This window comes from Hyperolius riggenbachi, chromosome 9 (genome assembly GCF_040937935.1).
Source record: "Hyperolius riggenbachi isolate aHypRig1 chromosome 9, aHypRig1.pri, whole genome shotgun sequence".
NCBI lineage: Eukaryota > Metazoa > Chordata > Amphibia > Anura > Hyperoliidae > Hyperolius > Hyperolius riggenbachi.
Window position 1 is genome coordinate 58,210,091 of NC_090654.1, and position 18,120 is coordinate 58,228,210.

At 46.4% G+C, this 18,120-nt stretch overlaps 1 protein-coding gene across 2 annotated transcripts in view; it reads left to right on the forward strand.

Annotated features, from left to right (window-relative positions):
• The window catches only part of GGA1 (golgi associated, gamma adaptin ear containing, ARF binding protein 1), a 468,858-nt gene that overhangs the window by 439,652 nt on the left and 11,086 nt on the right, over positions 1-18,120 (forward strand). For both annotated transcript variants that reach the window (XM_068252845.1, XM_068252846.1), the window contains 6 exons: positions 1,000-1,107; positions 2,266-2,421; positions 3,947-4,008; positions 4,647-4,792; positions 13,959-14,143; positions 17,951-18,120. In XM_068252845.1, the coding sequence (XP_068108946.1) occupies positions 1,000-1,107; positions 2,266-2,421; positions 3,947-4,008; positions 4,647-4,792; positions 13,959-14,143; positions 17,951-18,120 (827 nt within the window). The remainder of the gene's footprint in view (positions 1-999; positions 1,108-2,265; positions 2,422-3,946; positions 4,009-4,646; positions 4,793-13,958; positions 14,144-17,950) is intronic.

Here is an 18,120-nt window from a genome sequence, read left to right on the forward strand (position 1 = left end):
AATAGGGTTGCACAGAGGATGTACAGGGGACACAGATGGCACATTTTTCACTGTGGTGAATTTACAGCACATTAAAATAAATATATTACTGTTTCCCCCATTATTCCCCCTCTTAATTTCTCCCATTTTTGCCGCTCGCGCTGCCAATAAATAACTTAATTAATAAAATATAATGTTTAAACCTTTGGGCAAGATGGCTGCAATGTAAAGTGCTTCCGGGTCAGTATACAGTTTTCCCTGTACTACTGTGAGCTGAGAGATGAGATGAGATGAGCTGAGCTGAAGCCACAGGAGGCAGATCTCCCTTCCCCTGCTGTCTGGTCTGGAGCTTGAAGAAAGGTCAGGGATGATTCATCAGATGACGTGCAACAGGGGTAGGGAGAGGCTGAGAGCAGGGAGGAACAGCTGCTGTATTGTCTGCCTCTTCCTGCAGCACAATATTCGTCTAGATTAATAATTAGAAAGAAGCAGGAGAGAGACAGCACAGCTGTTTTTACAGGAGAAAGGGAAAAAAAGATTAGTACTTGTGAAAGGAACATATCTGTTCATTTAAATTGCATTTTGAAAAAGGGCCACAGAACCCCTTTAAGAACAGATTCAGGTTAAGAACAAACCTACAGTCCCTATCCCGTTCATTAACCGGGGATATCTGTATTATAAATCGGTGTTTCTCAACATTATTACATCATGTGTACCCTTTTATAATAAACAGTGTTTGCAGAGTGCCCCCCTGTTGTGAATAACATCATCACAAGTACCCCCTGACAGATATATATTTGTTAGGGGTACTTCATATTTCTGTATAAATGCTTTTCAAACATTCCTTCATGGTTTTTAATAAATGATTATTTTTTAAAATACAAAACCGTTCTAGATTCATTACAAGTTGAAATACCCGCTGAAACCAAGTACCCCCAGGGGCACATGTGTACCACCTGTTGAGAACCTAGGCTATAAATGATTTTCTTTGGTAACTGTTTATTATTATTTTTTTCCCAGCGGAAATCTTACAAGCCAACGATAGCTTAACGCAAGTCATCAATACATACCGCCAGCTGGTTAAAGGTGAGGAAGTGAACGGAGAAACTTCTTCCAGCAATGTCCCAGGTGAGAAAAGATAAATACTGCATTCCACTTTTTTTTAGGTATATTATTTAATAAACTTTGTGTAACAATTTTGCCTGGCCTGTGAAAGTATAAAAAACAGAAAGTACTGACCTAGATGGGGTCTTTTTGCCAACTGTTGCTGCTGCTGGAGTTTGGTGTCATGTGACAGAGAACGATGTATGAAGAGGTGGCAATAGCTGGAGAGAGGTGGTTGAGAGAGTGGGAATGATAAAGCACTGTCCACAGAGAGCAGTGCTGAATAAAGTTTTGGGAGCTATTATGGTTAAAGTCTACCTGACATGGGCTATTTAAAAGATTTTATACTTACCCGGGGCTTCCTCCAGCCCCATGAGCACCGATGCGTCCCTTGGCGTCCTCCCAGATACCTCCGTTCACCTGGTATCGGTCCCGCTTTTCTGGCTCAGTCGCGCATGCGCAGAACATCTGACTGGCACGACTGAACCAGATTACCGGGACAGATACTAGGAGAACTAAGGCACTCGGGAAGACGGCAAGGGACACATCAGTGCTCATGGGGCTGGAGGAATCCCCGGGTAAGTATAAAATCTTTTAAATAGCCCACCTCAGGTACACTTTAAGGGAAGCCAGCGAGACAGTTCATAGGGAACAGTTTTCCAATCACAGCACGTCTACAGTGAATCGCTCAAATTGGCAGCATAGTGTGAGTTTTTTACTACTACAATCTGAAACCTAGCAGTTTGAGAGGGTGATGTCCACCTGATCAGTTTATGGAATTTCCTGATGTACGTACATGTGTGTGTCTCTCTGTACCTTGGATATCTAGCTGGGATACCCTTGGATGTCAGGTGCTCAAGATGCCACAGCCCAGGTATTATTGCCATAGTCAGTGCGAGAGATTATATATTGGGATCTTGGCTATTCGTTAATTATAAGCCAATCCGCTAGTATTACCTAAAAATCGTATCTGAAGGACAAGGATAGTAAATCAGTAAGTCTTTGATTTCTAATGTGAGACATATGAATAGTATCTTGTGCTCCGTGTTTCTCCTTCTAATATTTGATATGTATATAGATGTTCTACAGCCTTTCAAGATCACCTACTTTTAATATAAAACCTCTGCAACAGCTCTCCTTTTAATAATGTGGGGTCTTTAGATGAATGTTGTCTTCTCTCAGCCAGCTCTTCTGCCCTGCTGGATCTCTCAGGATTGGATATGATGTCTGCAGCTGCACCTTCTTACCCTTCTGCACCATCCCAGCCCCTGCCATTCTCCTCTGGTGGTCCCGTATCCACATCTTTGTCTCTGTTGGATGATGAGCTCATGTCCCTAGGTAAGGAGCTGTATGGCTGATCATCTGTGATGTCAGGGGTCGGGTTTTCCATATGCCACTTAAGCTTCTCTGATAAAATTGTTTCCTATAAACCTAAATAACCTCTACCTGGAATCCATAGATTAGAAAGTGACTGGGCCTTAAAACCAAGCAAGCAAGGACTTGTATTTCTGTTATCCTTTTTTTGGATGAGCTCCAAGCCATGATTTTCACCTGGGACCTGTTACTATTCAATCATGTAGAGTCCCTTTATCAAAACAATTCGTGCTCTAGGCAACCATCTGTCCGCCACGGTGATGTGCACTGAGCTGCGGCCACTCACTCAGTGCACATCACTAAGGCTAATTTCACACCAGGACGTTGCGTTAGAGGGGGCGTTAAGGTCGCATAACGTCCCCCTAACTCAACGCCTGGTGGTGCTGGATCTGGACGTCAGAGTGAGCCGCGTTGTGCAGCTCACTCTGGCGTCAGTGATGCGCACTCTTGTGCGCATGCGGCATCACGTGGTCCCGCCGGCCAATCGCCGCACAGAGCGGCTGCTCCAGGAAGTAAACTCTGCACGTCATAACGTGCAGTGCATATTAATTAGCCATGTGCCTGGCCGCTCTCCGCTTCTCCCCAACATTACTGAGCATGTGCAAGCAGTCTAACGCGGCTCAGCCGAGTCCAAAGTACTGCATGCAGTACGTTGCCTTGTGACGCAGCGTTACAATGTAACGCAACGTCCGCACTGTGAACAGCCCATTGATTTTTCATTACTGTGCGGTGGGCTGCGTTACAGGCTGCTCTAACGTGCGCCTGTAACGTCCCACTGTGAAACCAGCCTAAATCTGAGTGCTTAGAGGTGTCTCACCCGATTCTACTTAGCAAACATTTGCTAGTGCTGTGGCGAACAGATGGTTGCCTAGAGGACGTATTGCCTTGATAAAGGGACCCTACGTGGTTCCAAAATGCTGACTTTCCATTTTAGATGAAACAATAAAGAATTTAATAGAGCTTTTGCATGTATATGTTTTATAGGGGCGTCACCCCCTTTTTTTTTTCTGCTAATGCACTTTAAAGACATATGGTTTGATCCCATAGTGAGTGCAAGACAATTCGTGTATGTATCGTAGTATTCCTCGGAAGTCTTCAGTAAATTTTGATTGGACACCACCATCATCCTTCACAACTGCCTCCTGGCCTGGTCACTATGGGGGAAAGGGTGTGAATGTTGGGGGGAGGGCGCATCAAAGTTTACATTTGTAGTTATGCCCCTAACAGGCACAGTTTTGTTCCTGGCGTTCATCTTGAAATAGTGCTACGGGGCTGCTGCTGTACAGGTGCGCAGACATGAAGATCAGGAGCCTTGGTATGGGATGTCCACTTTACTCCTTGTAGGACATTTTGAAGTTTTGCAAGAGCTATTAGAAGTTTGACAAATCTTCAGCCCACCAGTTGCCACCAAAACTAAACCAGATGGAACTGGATGAACTTTTCTTTAAAGTCACCCTTTCCTCATGCTTGATTTAATTCTCCATTCCAGGTTTAAATGACCCTGCGCCTCCTGCTCCACCCCCCGAAAATTCTTCATGGAACAGCTTTCAGGTAACTGCTCCCTCTGTTATGCATAGTTGTCAGTCTTAAGGTGGCCATACATCTGTAGACCTGGCAGCCGATCGAATCTCATGAAAATCGGTGCTGCCAAGAGCATGCTCGATCGACAGTTCAACCAAATTGGGACAGAAATTGGTTGCATGTATCGATCGGACATGCTGGAAAATATCGAGTCGACGTGGTCGATCGGGTGTGCAGTGGTAACGGAGTGAGATAATCGCAAATGATGAGCGTGATGAAGACCCCTGGCGTATCCCCCTAAATGTACTTGTACCTCCCTACCCCGGTGCCCCACGTACAGTACGCTGGCAACCACGGGGACAAAAATGAGGAACAAGAGTGCGGAAACAGCGTCAGACAGGTGAAGTATTAATGCATGGGCATTTGGGTGCACATGTACATTTGAGAGGGATGTAGCCGGGGGCAACGAGTCGTCGTCACTAAGCCCATTCCTGAAAGATTTAATGCTAAAATCAATCGGGAATTGGCCTGCAGTTTATGGCGGCCAACAGATCTCTCTCTGAAAAGATTTAATCAGAAAAGCTATACATTTCAAGTTGAAGTCAACAATATACATAACTGTAAAGCGAGGTTAAACTTCATTTGCTATCTCTTGTATTTTTATTCAGTCTTCAGAAGCGACTGTGGACTCTGCTGAAAGTGAGAAGACCTCTACACCCCCTACCACTAGTAGTAAGGCTCTAGAAGAACTGGATCTAATAGGAAAAACCCTTCTTCAGCAGTCCCTTCCACCCAGCGCCATTCACGTACGATGGTGAGTCTACGCTTTCCAAGACTTTTCCAGAAATACAAGATTACATACCATGAAAAAGATAACTCGGCTTTCTGAACACCTTGATTGATGTGTAGATGGATTACTGCTGTAATGTTAGGATTTTTAGGAAGTTTCTATGGATTTCACGCTGTTCATTTGGTTGTTGGCTCCAGATAAGCAAACTTTATATTAAGAGATTACTGATATTCTATGTGGAGTCTGCTCAGTATTTTCATCAGTGTCCCACATGGGTCACCTAACAATACCTGATTGGTCTAATGCTAAATCCCCTTCCTGATGTCTCCTGGGAGTGAATGGGGCTGGGAAGAGGAGGGAATGGGAGGGCGACAGGAGGGAACATTGCAGCAAGTCCTGGCTGAAAGTTGGACTTCAGTAGCAATGCTCTCATTTTTCAAGGAGTGATTATGGACACTGGTGGGAATGGACAACACACAGAGGTATGTGGATCCAACATAAACATACCTCTGTTCTTACCTTAGGTTGCTTTGCCTCGGGTGAGGTGTACTTTAAAGCAATCCCAAGCTGAAGCACGGGATCAAAATCAGATACTCAGCTTAAGAGAGGGAAGCATCAAGATCCTATTGAGGCTTCCCTCACTACTCAGACATCACCCGTCACTGAGCGTTGCTCCCCTCCAGATTGTGGCCGCATTCCTTCTCGTCTTGCAGCGTGGCCACGCAGTAGGAATGCAAGCACAGCCACGCAGTAGCACGGGGCCCGCGGCTCAGCTTACTGCGCATGCACAGCTGGGCTCTCTTGGCTGCTGTGCAGCTACAGAACAGGGAGAAGAGCTGCAACGTGGGACATTAGACTACAGAGGGAAGACTCAATAGGATCCTGAGGCTTCCCTCTCTTTTGGTAAGTATCTAATGTGTATCCGAGCTTCCTGTTCAAACCACAATACCCAATCAAGTCCTAAAAACAGGCCGGGCGTTGCAGTGAATAAATATGACAGATACTCACATGGCAGCTGTAGCCTGAGTCCAAACTCAAAGAACCACAGACACTATGATACTTTGGACATGCCTATAAGCAATGTTGACAGCTACAGTCAGGTCCATAAATATTGGGACATTGGCACAATTCTAACATTTTTAACTCTATGGATTTGAAATGAAACGAACATGATGTGCTGTAACTGCAATCTGTCAGCTTTAATTTCAGGGTACAGTATTTACATCCAAATCAGGTGAACAGTGTAGGAATTACAACAGTTTGCATATGTGCCTCCCACTTAGGGAAGGGAGTAAAAGTAATGGGACAGAAAAATAATCATAAATCAAACTTTCACTTTTTAACCACTTCAGCCTACAGCCCATTTTGCCTTATCGCCAAAAGCCATTTTTACCTGTCAGCGCTCCTTCTTCTATTCATTTGGCCATAACTTTAACACTGTTTCTCACACCTGAATGATTTATATCTTGTTTTTTTTTTCCCACCACAAATAAGGCTTTTTGTGGGCGATACTTGTTTTCAGTAATTACTTTATTTTCAATGCATTTTTTAGGAAACAAAAAAGAGAAAAAGAAAAAATACACCATCCTCTATAGTTTTAAAATAAGCAATGCGACTATAAAAAAACCCACCCGTCCTTGAGTGACTGTAACTGCTCACCCTCAGAGACCTAGAGTTTGCTACACTCTGTCCTATTACGGATCTGAGCCTCTCATTTCTTTTGTTTTCTGCCCCCCTATTTTTTCCTGTTGGGACTGCCCCCCAGCCCCCCTTCTTCTGATCGATGATAGACTGCTGCATCCCCCTCCCAGTGGAGAGGCCTCTTCACCAACATGCAACTGTTTATATAATCGGCACGCGACTTGTCTATTATCTCTGAATATATGTACTATTTCATGTTCACAGCATGCATTAATCCGATGTTATACATTGTTATTATGTCCCCTGTGGGGAAGATGTGCGTGGCTTGGGGGATGCGGACGGGGGTCTTAGGCTGAGGGGGGGGTGGGGGATAGCCTCTCCCCTTTTCTTCCTTATCTTTTGGAGGGTTGAGGAAATTTGCTGGGGATGAAGGCCAAATTCTAACGCTTCCACTCATACAATGTGACCTCTACCTCCTAGCAACGGGTTCTGGGGGAGGGATTATAATGAGTAAGGATACTTTAGAGTGTGGAGCTCAAGATATACCCAGGGGGAGAGATATAAGCCTTAAGGTCTCTTAATTGTTATGATAGGCTAGAATATGTTTGTTCTATAAGAATGCTGGTTCTTTCCCATACCATGCCGTTAACTGTATGCTAACAGTAGCTGTTGGAGAGTGGGTGTCTGCTACATGCGGTTTCCCGGGGGCCGGGAGGCACCCGCTGTTCGGTGGTGGGCTTCCTTACCCCAGGGCAACCAACTGACACGAGACGAGAAAGTAGGTGTCGTCTCGTAGAAGAACAAAAGCTGGCCCGAACTGGTCCAGCTTAGGTAATTAATCAGTCATGTGTAAGTTACTTACACACTTTGCGTGGCTTCTTACACGCTTATTCTTTGTGATATGTTATATGTGTTTCTCTTTTCCTTTCCTATCTTCCTTTATTACTGTCTCTACGGGGTTTGGGTCTGCGCCTCCCAGGTGCCAACACATACACATTTACATTCCAGCAGTCACTTAGATTATATTCACTAAACGCCAGGGGGTTAAATGTTCCTGAAAAAAGATCTTCACTGTTGCACCTATGCCATAAAGAACGTGCCAATGTGGTCTGCTTGCAAGAAACACATTTCAAAGGCCCTTCCGTGCCCAAAATCTACAATAGATATTACAAACTTGCTTTTTTTAGCGCTCCTCAGGATTCTAAAACTAAAGGGACAGCTATCCTGATTTCTAGGGACACCCCCTTCACCCTGGTGGACCAATACGAAGACCCACAGGGTAGGTTCAATCTCATCAAAGGCACAATTCACTCCCAAAAGATTACCATTGGCTCCTTTTATGCGCCTAATGTGCAACAGGTGCAGTTCTTTCAGACTTTCCTAGCCAAGGTAAATTCATTTGCCGAAGGTAGTATTATGCTTGGGGGCGATCTCAATCTCACTCTGGACCCTGAAATTGACTCATCCTCGAAAAAGTCCCCGATCTCGTATACATTGTTACGTAAATGCAAATCCCTGCTACGCTCCATGCAATTGGTGGACGTGTGGAGATTACACAACCCATCCTCAATTGACTATACCTTTTACTCCACCCCCCATAATACTTACACGAGAATCGATTACATTTTCATATCACATAACTTACTCTCAGTCTCTGTCGCACCTGCTATTGGGAATATGCATCTTTCTGACCATGCGCCAGTCACAGTGGGCTTAGATCTGGGGGAGAACAGACGTGGTCCTGCTTCCTGGCGTCTAAACAACTCCCTTATTGAAGATAAAATTATATATTCCAAACTTAAGGCAGAGATTGAAGAATTCTTCCAGATTAACGCCGCACATGACACTTCTCCTATGGTGGTATGGGAAACCCACAAATGTTTTGCAAGGGGGCTGCTTATTAGGGAGGGAGCTAGACGTAAAAGGGAACGGGATAAAGAACTCTCAGAAGTACTAACTAATATTGGGGAATTAGAGCTGAGGCACAAGAGGGCGGGCTCCCCTTCAGCTCTGTCTTCCCTCACCAAAGAGAGAGAACGCCTCAAATCATTGCTATTTTTTAAAGCTAAGTACGCGGCTTTAAGGTGCCGACGTACCTTCTACGAATTCGGCAATAAATGCGGCTCTATCCTAGCTAAGGCCTTAAAAGCCCAACAGACTGCTAATTATATTCCCCAAATTAAAGATAAACACTCCACTTTGTACCATAAATACGAGGAAATTGCCGGGGTGTTCAGGGACTTCTATGCTGACTTATATAATCTACATTCGGGAAGTACACTTCCCTCTAAGGAAGCTAAGCGTAGGAAGATAGAGGAATACTTGAGACGCTCCCGGATGCCTAGACTCTCGCCAGAAGATATTACATTATTGGAGGAACCTCTATCGGAGGATGAACTCCACATAGCCCTCTCACAGACACCAACGGGCAAAGCACCCGGGCCAGACGGCTTTACACCAGAATACTATAAGAAATTTAGCCCCATCATCGCATCGCACATGCTTAAAGCCTTCAACCTCACTACGGGCCCGTCCCCGGGGGGGGGTCCTTTCTCCACACATATTCTAGAATCCCACATCACGGTGCTACTAAAAGAGGGGAAGGACCCTGCACTCTGCAAAAGCTTTAGGCCCATTTCTTTGTTAAATGTGGACCTGAAGCTTTTCTCCAAAATGCTGGCAAATAGATTGGCGCCCCTCCTCCCAAAACTGATCCATCTCGACCAGGTGGGCTTTGTCCCTGGCCGAGAGGCCAGGGACAACACCATAAGGACATTGGATGTATTGCACTGGGTGAGGTCCCGGTCCGAACCAACCCTCTTACTCTCTACCGATGCCGAAAAGGCTTTCGATAGGGTGGACTGGGACCTCATTGAAGGCACACTTAGATATATAGGTATATCAGATGGAATGCTAAAACGCATCCTGGCCTTGTATTCATGCCCATCGGCGAGGGTCAAGGCTAATGGTGTCCTCTCTGAACCCTTTACTATTCATAATGGGACACGCCAGGGCTGCCCTCTGTCACCCCTAATTTTCGCTCTCTCCTTAGAGCCATTCCTCTGCATAGTAAGAGATAACCCAGATATAAAGGGAGTGGACTTCCCGAGGACTTCCTCTAAGGTGGCGGCATATGCGGACGATCTCTTATTCTACCTATCAAATCCACATATCTCACTTCCCAACCTTCTGGCAGAGTTTAGGTTATATGGGGAAATTTCAAATATGTCTATCAACTATGATAAAAGCGAAGCCCTGGGAGTTCTTCTCCCGGGTCAGCTTAAATCTACCTTGCAGAGCAACTTTCCTTTTAAGTGGCCTGGTCGCTCCCTGAAGTACCTTGGCATACAAATTACTCCAAATCCCCGTGATATGTTTACTCACAATTTCCCCCCAGCCTTAGAAAGAATCAAACAGGACCTGCAGAGATGGAATAGACCTCAATTTTCGTGGTTCGGCAGGAACTGTATAATTAAGATGACAATTATGCCGCGACTCCTGTATTTATTTCAGACGATGCCTATATTTGTCCCTTCCTCGTTTTTCAAACAGGTCACCCGGGTTTTCGCCCAGTTCATTTGGAATGGCCGCAAACCTAGACTAAAGTATTCTATCCAGACAGCTCCTAAGGAGAGGGGAGGTATGGCTGTGCCGAATCCCCGGCTTTATCATACCGCTGCAATCCTTATAAGGGTCATTGATTGGCATAGACATGCAGCACACAAACGCTGGGTGGGACTGGAAGAGGAGATAATGGGTACTAAACTGGACCTCCTGCCGTGGTCGTTGCGAGCCACTAGGAACTCGTCGACGGCGGCGACAATGATTACACTGACCCTCAGAAAACTCTTGAACCTCAGGGACAAACTATCCTTGTCTCCATGGCCCTCCCCACTGCTGCCTATCCTGGACAATCCCAACTTTACGATGGGCTTGAACAAAAGGGGATACATACCTTGGCGAACTAGCCTCCCCCTTCGAGCTATGCATTTAGTCTCGGGTGGGAACTGGGTGGATTTGGCAGACCTCAAAGTAACCCTCAATGCACCTGACCTGGACGCCTGGAGCTTGCTCCAGTTCAAACATTTCCTTATGTCCCAGGGTTCAAGGGCAAGTTTTTCTAGACCACTCTCTCCCTTCGAGATACTCTGTATGGGTGAAGGCACAGTTAAAGGCTCTCTCTCCCTGACATACTCCCTCCTAAATGATGTTGAAAACCCGTGTCAAATCTATAAAGATAAATTGGAGGAGGATCTGGGTATGGCATTTACTGATAAACAATGGCATAAGATACTGGTGTTCTCTCATAAGTCTTCCATCTCCTCTAGAAGCCAGGAGGCGAGCTACAAAATTTTCACCAGGTGGTACCTAACTCCGGCCAAGTTACATAAAATGTACCCTTCAACCTCTCCCCTGTGTTGGAGATGTGGGTTGGAGATGGGCACTCTGCTGCACATCTTTTGGTCATGTGGAAATATCAGGCGGTTCTGGACGGATGTGAGAGAGCTAATGCACGTTGTAACAGATTTCCTCCCCCCAGACTGCCCCGCATTTTTTCTATTGCACCATAATCAATGGTCAATCAGGAGGTACAAAAAAACTATCACTAGACATCTAATCAACGCCGCAAAAATCCTGATAGCAAGACTATGGAAGTCACCTAATGCACCTACCCTGCAGGATTGGTTCCGAGAAATAGAGTGGATTGAGAAAATGGAGGACCTCACCTCCTCAATGCATGGGACACGGGAGCAGTTCTGGAAGACCTGGTTTGGCTGGTTCGAATTTAAAGAAACACCCAGGTATGCCTCTCTCACATCCAGATAGAAATGTCTACATGTAGGGCAATAGGCCTTTTGAAGGTTCCCTCACAGCTAACACACCCCCTAGGCGTTGGAATGTATCCCTTTAAAAATGGCGCTTGGGAATAGCGTAGACCCCGACCCGCAACTGATACTCTATTCTTATCTGTATTCTTTTTCTAATGTCTATCTTACTCTTCTAGATATGTTAAGTCCAATATATTATGACAGTTTTTTCTTGTTTAACTGGTTCACAATTTATAGTTACCTTTAATATAAGGAAGATACCCAGAAGCTTAGCAGGATAGCTTTGTGGGATAGGGCTATACAAGATCTACTGTGGGATCCCGGGTGTTTGTTCCCTCAGGGCCCTGGGTTCCCCACGCACCTAACGCACCACGTATGGCCCGACCTACATGCACCATGTTAATTATACAAGGCTGCTGGCGCTTCTGGATTTAATAATAGTGTGTGGTACACGACATGGATATTTTCTGTATGCTATTTTTGGTGGCGCTGGTTTGCTACCAGATATTTCTTTATATTGTACCAGGTAGCTAAAACTGTCATGGTTCTGCTAATGTTGTTTATGTTTGTTTTTCTGTCTATGTAAAGAAAAAATTTGTTATAAATAAAGAATCTTCAAAAAAAAAAAAAAAAAAAAAAAAAACCCACCTATTTTATTTTTATTTGCCCATTAGTCCCGGCTATCACAACATTTAAATTACGTTCCTAGTACAATGTATGGCGGCAATATAATGTGTGTGTGTGTGTGTGTGTGTGTATATGAGAGGAAGGAGGAGTGTGTGTGTGTGTGTGTGTATATGAGAGGGAGGAGGAGGGTGTGTGTGTGTGTGTGTGTGTGTATGAGAGGGAGGAGGAGTGTGTGTGTGTGTGTGTGTGTGTGTGTGTGTGTGTGTGTGTGTGTGTGTATGAGAGGGAGGAGGAGGGTGTGTGTGTGCGTGCGTGCATGCGTGCGTGTGTGTGTGTGTGAATGCGTGGGCATGTATGGCTGCCAATGGAACTAGTTCTCTTGTAATTATTGATGATGGGACTGCTGACAAAAGCAGCAGGATGAATTCAGAAGTGTTTCAAGCAATATTATCTGCTAATATTTAGCCAAATGCTTCAGAACTCATTGGAAGGCGCTTCACAGTGCAGATGAATAATGACTCAAAGCATACTGCAAAAGCAACCAAAGAGTTTTTGATAGGAAAGAAGTGGAATGTTATGCAATGGCCAAGCCAATCACCTGACCTGAATCGGATTGAGCATGCATTTCACTTGCTGAAGGGAAAATGCCCAAAGTACAAGCAGGAACTGATGACAGGTGCAGTAGAGGCCTGACAGAGCATCACCAGGGATGAAACCCAGCGTCTGATGATGTCTATGCTCTCCAGACTTCAGGCTGTAATCGACTGCAAAGGATTTGCAACCAAGTATTAAAAAAAGTGAAAGTTTGATTTATGATTATTATTCTGTCCCATTACTTTTGCTCCTTTAACAAGTGGGGGGCACATACACAAACTGTTGTAATTCCTACACCGTTCACCTGATTTGGATGTAAATACCCTCAAATTAACCACCCTGGCGTTCTATTAAGATCGCCAGGGTGGCGGCGCAGCATTTTTTAAAAAAAAATTTCAAACCATGTAGCTAGCCTAGCGCTAGCTACATGATTCCCCCCTCCCGACGGCGTCTTACTCACCTTTCCGATCACTTCCGGCGAATTAGCCCATCCGGAAATCCCGTTCTGAACGGGATTTCTTGGGGGGCTTCCCCCGTCGTCATGGGAACCATAGTGATGACGTCACCGACGTCATTGACGTCATCGGGAGTCCCGATCCACCCCGCAGCGCTGCCTGGCGCTGATGGGCCAGGCTGCGCATGGGGTCTCGGGAGGGGGGATGCCTTACGCGACGGATAGCGGCGCATCGGCGGCGAGCGGCGGCGATCGTCCCCCACACGCAGCTAGCAAAGTGCTAGCTGCGTGTTTTTTAAAAAAAATGTTAAAATCGGCCCAGCAGGGCCTGAGCGGCGCCATCTAGCCGCTAAGATGGTTAAAGCTGACAGTCTGCACATAAAGCACATCACGTTCGTTTCATTTCAAATCCATTGTGGTTGTGTATAGAGCCAAAAATGTGAGAACTGTGTCGATGTCCCAATATTTATGGACCTGACTATGTTTTGAATAGTAGTAATCAGTAATAAACTGTTCCCCTCCTCTGCTTACACCTCTCATACTGTGGATTAGAGTCCTACGCGGGTCCACTTTTTCATACCCGCACCCGACCCGCTTTCTGGTGAATTTGATACCCGCTACCCGACCCGCGACCCGCTTTTTTACATTTTCTTCTAAAGTGCACATTTAAAGTAACATTGGGGAGCTGTAAAGTTAATAAAACCTATTTTATAGAATGTTGGGAAGCAAAAGACACTGTCAGAATGAACATGCTACCCGCACCCGCTACCCGCACCCGACCTGCACCCGCAGCTTAAATCAATTCGGGTACCCGAACCTGACCAGCATTTCGGGTTTCCCGCGGGTACCCGACCCGCTGCAGGCCTCTACTGTGGATGTTCTTATCAAGTTTTGTTGCACCATGTGAATTGATAATGCATATAATGCACGGGGGGCCCAATGTAAAACTTACACTGGGGCTGTTTAGCTACGCCACTGCATGAGACTTGCTCAGCCAGCCTCTCCTTTGCTCTGATGTGTAACATTGGATTCTTTCTAATTTCAGGGAAAAGCCACAGCACAAGCCCACCCTACGGGACCTCCAGAGTAAGATGGGAGCTCCTGCTCCTCAGCAGCCGGCTGTTGTGGGGAATGTCCCTTCTGCTGTTGGGGAGCTGCCTGCACCATCCCCTGTGAAGAGTGACATCTCTCTTGTGAATGTTAATGTGCCTCTGGAAAGCATCCGGCCTAGTACGTCCCCATTACAGATTATCCTCTATCTCCTCTATGAGTTATATGACTGAAATAACCTGTCTAGGGGGGCGGGGATGCCACATGCAGTGTAAGGAGTTCTGCCACTCCTCAAACCTCGACCCGATTTACTGAAGATGATTAAAGCGATCCCGAGCCGAAGCCTGGGATAGAAATAAGATACTCGCCTGGAGAGAGGGAAACTTCAGGATCCTATTGAGGTCTCCCTCTGTGGTCTGGTGTCCCCCGTCTGAGCCCCAAAGCTCCTCTTTTTGCAGGGCGGCCACGCAGTAGACGCGAGCATGGCCGGGCATGTGCAGTAGCACAAAGCGGCTTATGCGGCTACTGCGTGGCCGCACTGCAAGAAGAGCCGCACGTCCCCGATAGGATAAGTGACAATGCCTTGTTGTTAATCTTCTAGGGGGCGTGCTCAACGGCAGGAAACATCTGAGCACTGAGGGAAGCCTCAATAGGAACCTGAGGCTTCCCTCTCTCTAGGTAAGTATCTCTATTTGTACCCGAAGTTTGGCTCAGGTACGCTTTTAAAGAGACACTGAAGTCTCGTTTTTTACCTAATTTCCTTATTCAGCTTTCTTCAGCATTAAATTCTAAGCTGAATCGCTGCATCCCTGCGGCAGAACGAGTTATTTATAGCTTTGAAATTGCCCTGCAAAGTTACACAGGTCGCATCATTCTGCTTCTTGGTAGAGACAGAGCTTTGCACTGTAGCTTTGCCTCCACGCCAGTCAATCTCCGCCTTTCCCCACCCCTCTCAGTCTTCTTTCACTGAAGAAGGGCGGAGATCGGCAGAGATTGGCTGGAGTAGAGGCTGAGGTACTGGGCAAAGCTTTGCCTCTACCAGGCAGCAAAATCTACGACCTGCAAAGTCATGGAACTTTGCAGGGCAATTTCAGGGCTATAAATGACTGGTTCTGCCGCGGGGATGCAGCAATTCAGCTTAGAATTTAATGCTGAAGAAGGCTGAATTAGAAAATACGGTGGAAAATGAGACTTCAGTGTCTCTTTAAAGGGAACCAGAGGCCCCAGAAAAAAGATTCTTTACATACCCGGGGCTTCCTCCAGCCCCATGCGCACGGATCGCTCCCACGCCGCCGTCCTCCGCTTCCTGTATCCGGCGGTACCGGGTCCCGTAGTTTCGGCCAGTCGGTGGCAGCACGCGGCCATTTGTCTGCATCACAGGGGCTCCCGGCATACCCTTACGCGTGCGGCTGCCTACTGCGCAGCCGCACGCATAAGGGTATGGAGGGAGCCCCTGCTCATGCGGACAATTGGCCGCGTCCGCCGGAAGTGACGGGACCCGGTACCGGCGAAACCAGGAAGCGGAGAACGGCGGCGTGGGAGCGATCCGTGCGTATGGGGCTGGAGGAAGCCCCAGGTATGTATAGAATCTTTTTTTCTGGGGCCTCTGGTTCCCTTTAAAGATGAGCCACGAAGTGCTAATAATTCTGACTTGCATGCAAACTTGATATAAATTGTATGACGTTTGGAATTGGGCCAATCATAATCGACAGGGAGTTTCAACCTGCATACAATTTGTGTGCAATCCAGAATTCATACCATCGGTAAATGAAATGGAAAGGTCCCATTAATGGGTCCAAACCTGTGCTGGGAATGAGGAAAAAACAATGTTTATTTGTACGTGTGAATTAACCCCCTTGGCGGTATGAAACATTCCGCCAGGGGGAAGCGCAACAGTTTTTTTTGTTTAAATCATGTAGCGAGCCCAGGGCTCGCTACATGATAGCCGCTGCTCAGCGGCATCCCCCCGCCCTCTTCGATCGCCTTCGGCGATCTCCGATCAGGAAATCCCGTTCAAAGAACGGGATTTCCTGGAGGGCGACGGGGCGGGATGACGTCACCGACGTCAGCGACATTGGGACGTCATTGGGAGTCCCGATCCACCCCTCGGCGCTGCCTAGCACTGATTGGCCAGGCAGCGCACAGGGTCTGGGGGGGCCCGCACGCTGCACCGGATAGCGGCGATCGGGCGCGGGGCGACGGCGATCGGGGTGCTGACGCAGCTAGCAAAGTCCAGCAGAAAAAAAAATTATGTAAATCGGCCCAGCAGGGCCTGAGCGGCACCCTCCGGCGGCTTACCCCGTGTCACACACGGGGTTACCGCTAAGGAGGTTAAGCTTCACGTAACTACACTGCCCTTTATTACACATTAGGGATTGTCAGTGAGATGCAAATAATTTTGAGTTGATGCAGGATTATGCAAATTTATGCAGCTCCGAAATAGACTAATCAAATTTTACATCAGCAGGATTTGATGGGTTCATTTTCAAGCTGCATACATTTGCATACAAAATTTGCTTAATGCTGCATCAACTTATTTGCATCTCATTGACCATCCCTACTACACATCTGGTAGACCGTTAATCTATGTTCTGCATGTTAACCCACTGCCACTACATCTGCCATTCTACATAGCAGCTCAAGTCCCAGAGCTTCTGCAAACATCCAACCAGAGCAGCTCTCACACTGACTTCAAATGCACTAACTGGAATACTCATCTGTTCACTTGAGTCCTACTAAGCCTAAAAATCCTTGGGCTGGGCTAGTGGTGACTCTCACAGCACCAGCATATGGTTCATAACATCCCAATTTCGGAAATGGCTCATTTAAAAGCAAAAGGATGTGCATTTGGTTGGCCCCAATTATGAGCTGCATTAAATCTGCATGCAAGTTGTAATTGTTAGCACCCCATTGCCCTTCTAATGGTATAGAACTGTGCCATCCAACTGGTGGCCCACACTCGCTTGCTCGGACTATTTTTTTTGTGTCAGAGCCACTCTGGCCTGGCAGGCCCACCTCTTCTTTGCGCTTGGCTCCACCACGAAGGCGGGGCATTGGTTCCCCGCCAGCCAAAAAAAAAAAAATCTGCTGCTAACCCTGCCCATGAAGTTAGGCAGCACTGGTATAGAGGAACCATTATTTGCTGTGTCAGCTGTTTCTTGTTCCTGCAGTCCTGGCTCCCAGTGTTACATTAGGGTTTTCCTATGGAAACTAGGACCATGGAGGCTGGAAACTTCTGACACAGTCCTAGCTCCATGTTTGGATGTAGCTGGTGCAGCAAAGATCAGGCCCTCCTATGTATGTAGTACTATAGATAGTAAAAATGTATGGATTAGTGCTGAACTAGCTAGCTCTATCCTGATTCAGGTTTTTTTAGAAGTTTAATATGGCTTTAGGAACCTGTAACCATTCTTCTTGCAGAATCCTAGTCAGCCGGCACCATCCAAAGTATTTTTCATGCTCTTCTATTTTCAAGTCATCACAGCAGACAATGCGACGTTTCGAGGAGAACCTCTTTATCAACTCTTGCTGTGAGTCAAATGCAATATGTATCATTACACAGTACGTTTATATAGTCATCATGGAACACATGCAGTGAGATACATATTGCATTTGACTCACAGCAAGAGCTTGATAAAGAGGTTCTCCTTGAAACGTCGCATTGTCTGCTGTGATGACTTGAACATAAAAGAGCATGAAAAATACTTTGGATGGTGCAGGCTGACTTTCTTCTACTACGTGGATTGTCTGGAGTACTGCTGGACACAGCCAAGGCACATCCCATACTGGCAACAGGAGGAGTGCATCACACCTCACCTGTCTTGCAGAATCCTAGTGACAGGTACATTTTCTGTGCTGGTAACTAATCAAAGCCAGGTTCGAGAATCTTGCTGAATAGTTAGGGCTAGAATGAGGAAGTGAATACAGATACTTTATGCATATTTTTTATCATAACTCCTCCCTGATTGCATTGTTTTGTGTCTCCAGGTAGTATCCTCCCGGTCACTGTGTATGACCAGAGAAGCTTCCGTGTGCTTTTTCACTTTGCTCAGGACAGCCCTCCTGGCAGACCTGACGTTCTGGTGGTTGTGATCTCCATGCTGAGTACGGCTCCTCTCCCAGTCACTGGAATCAGTTTTCAAGCTGCTGTCCCCAAG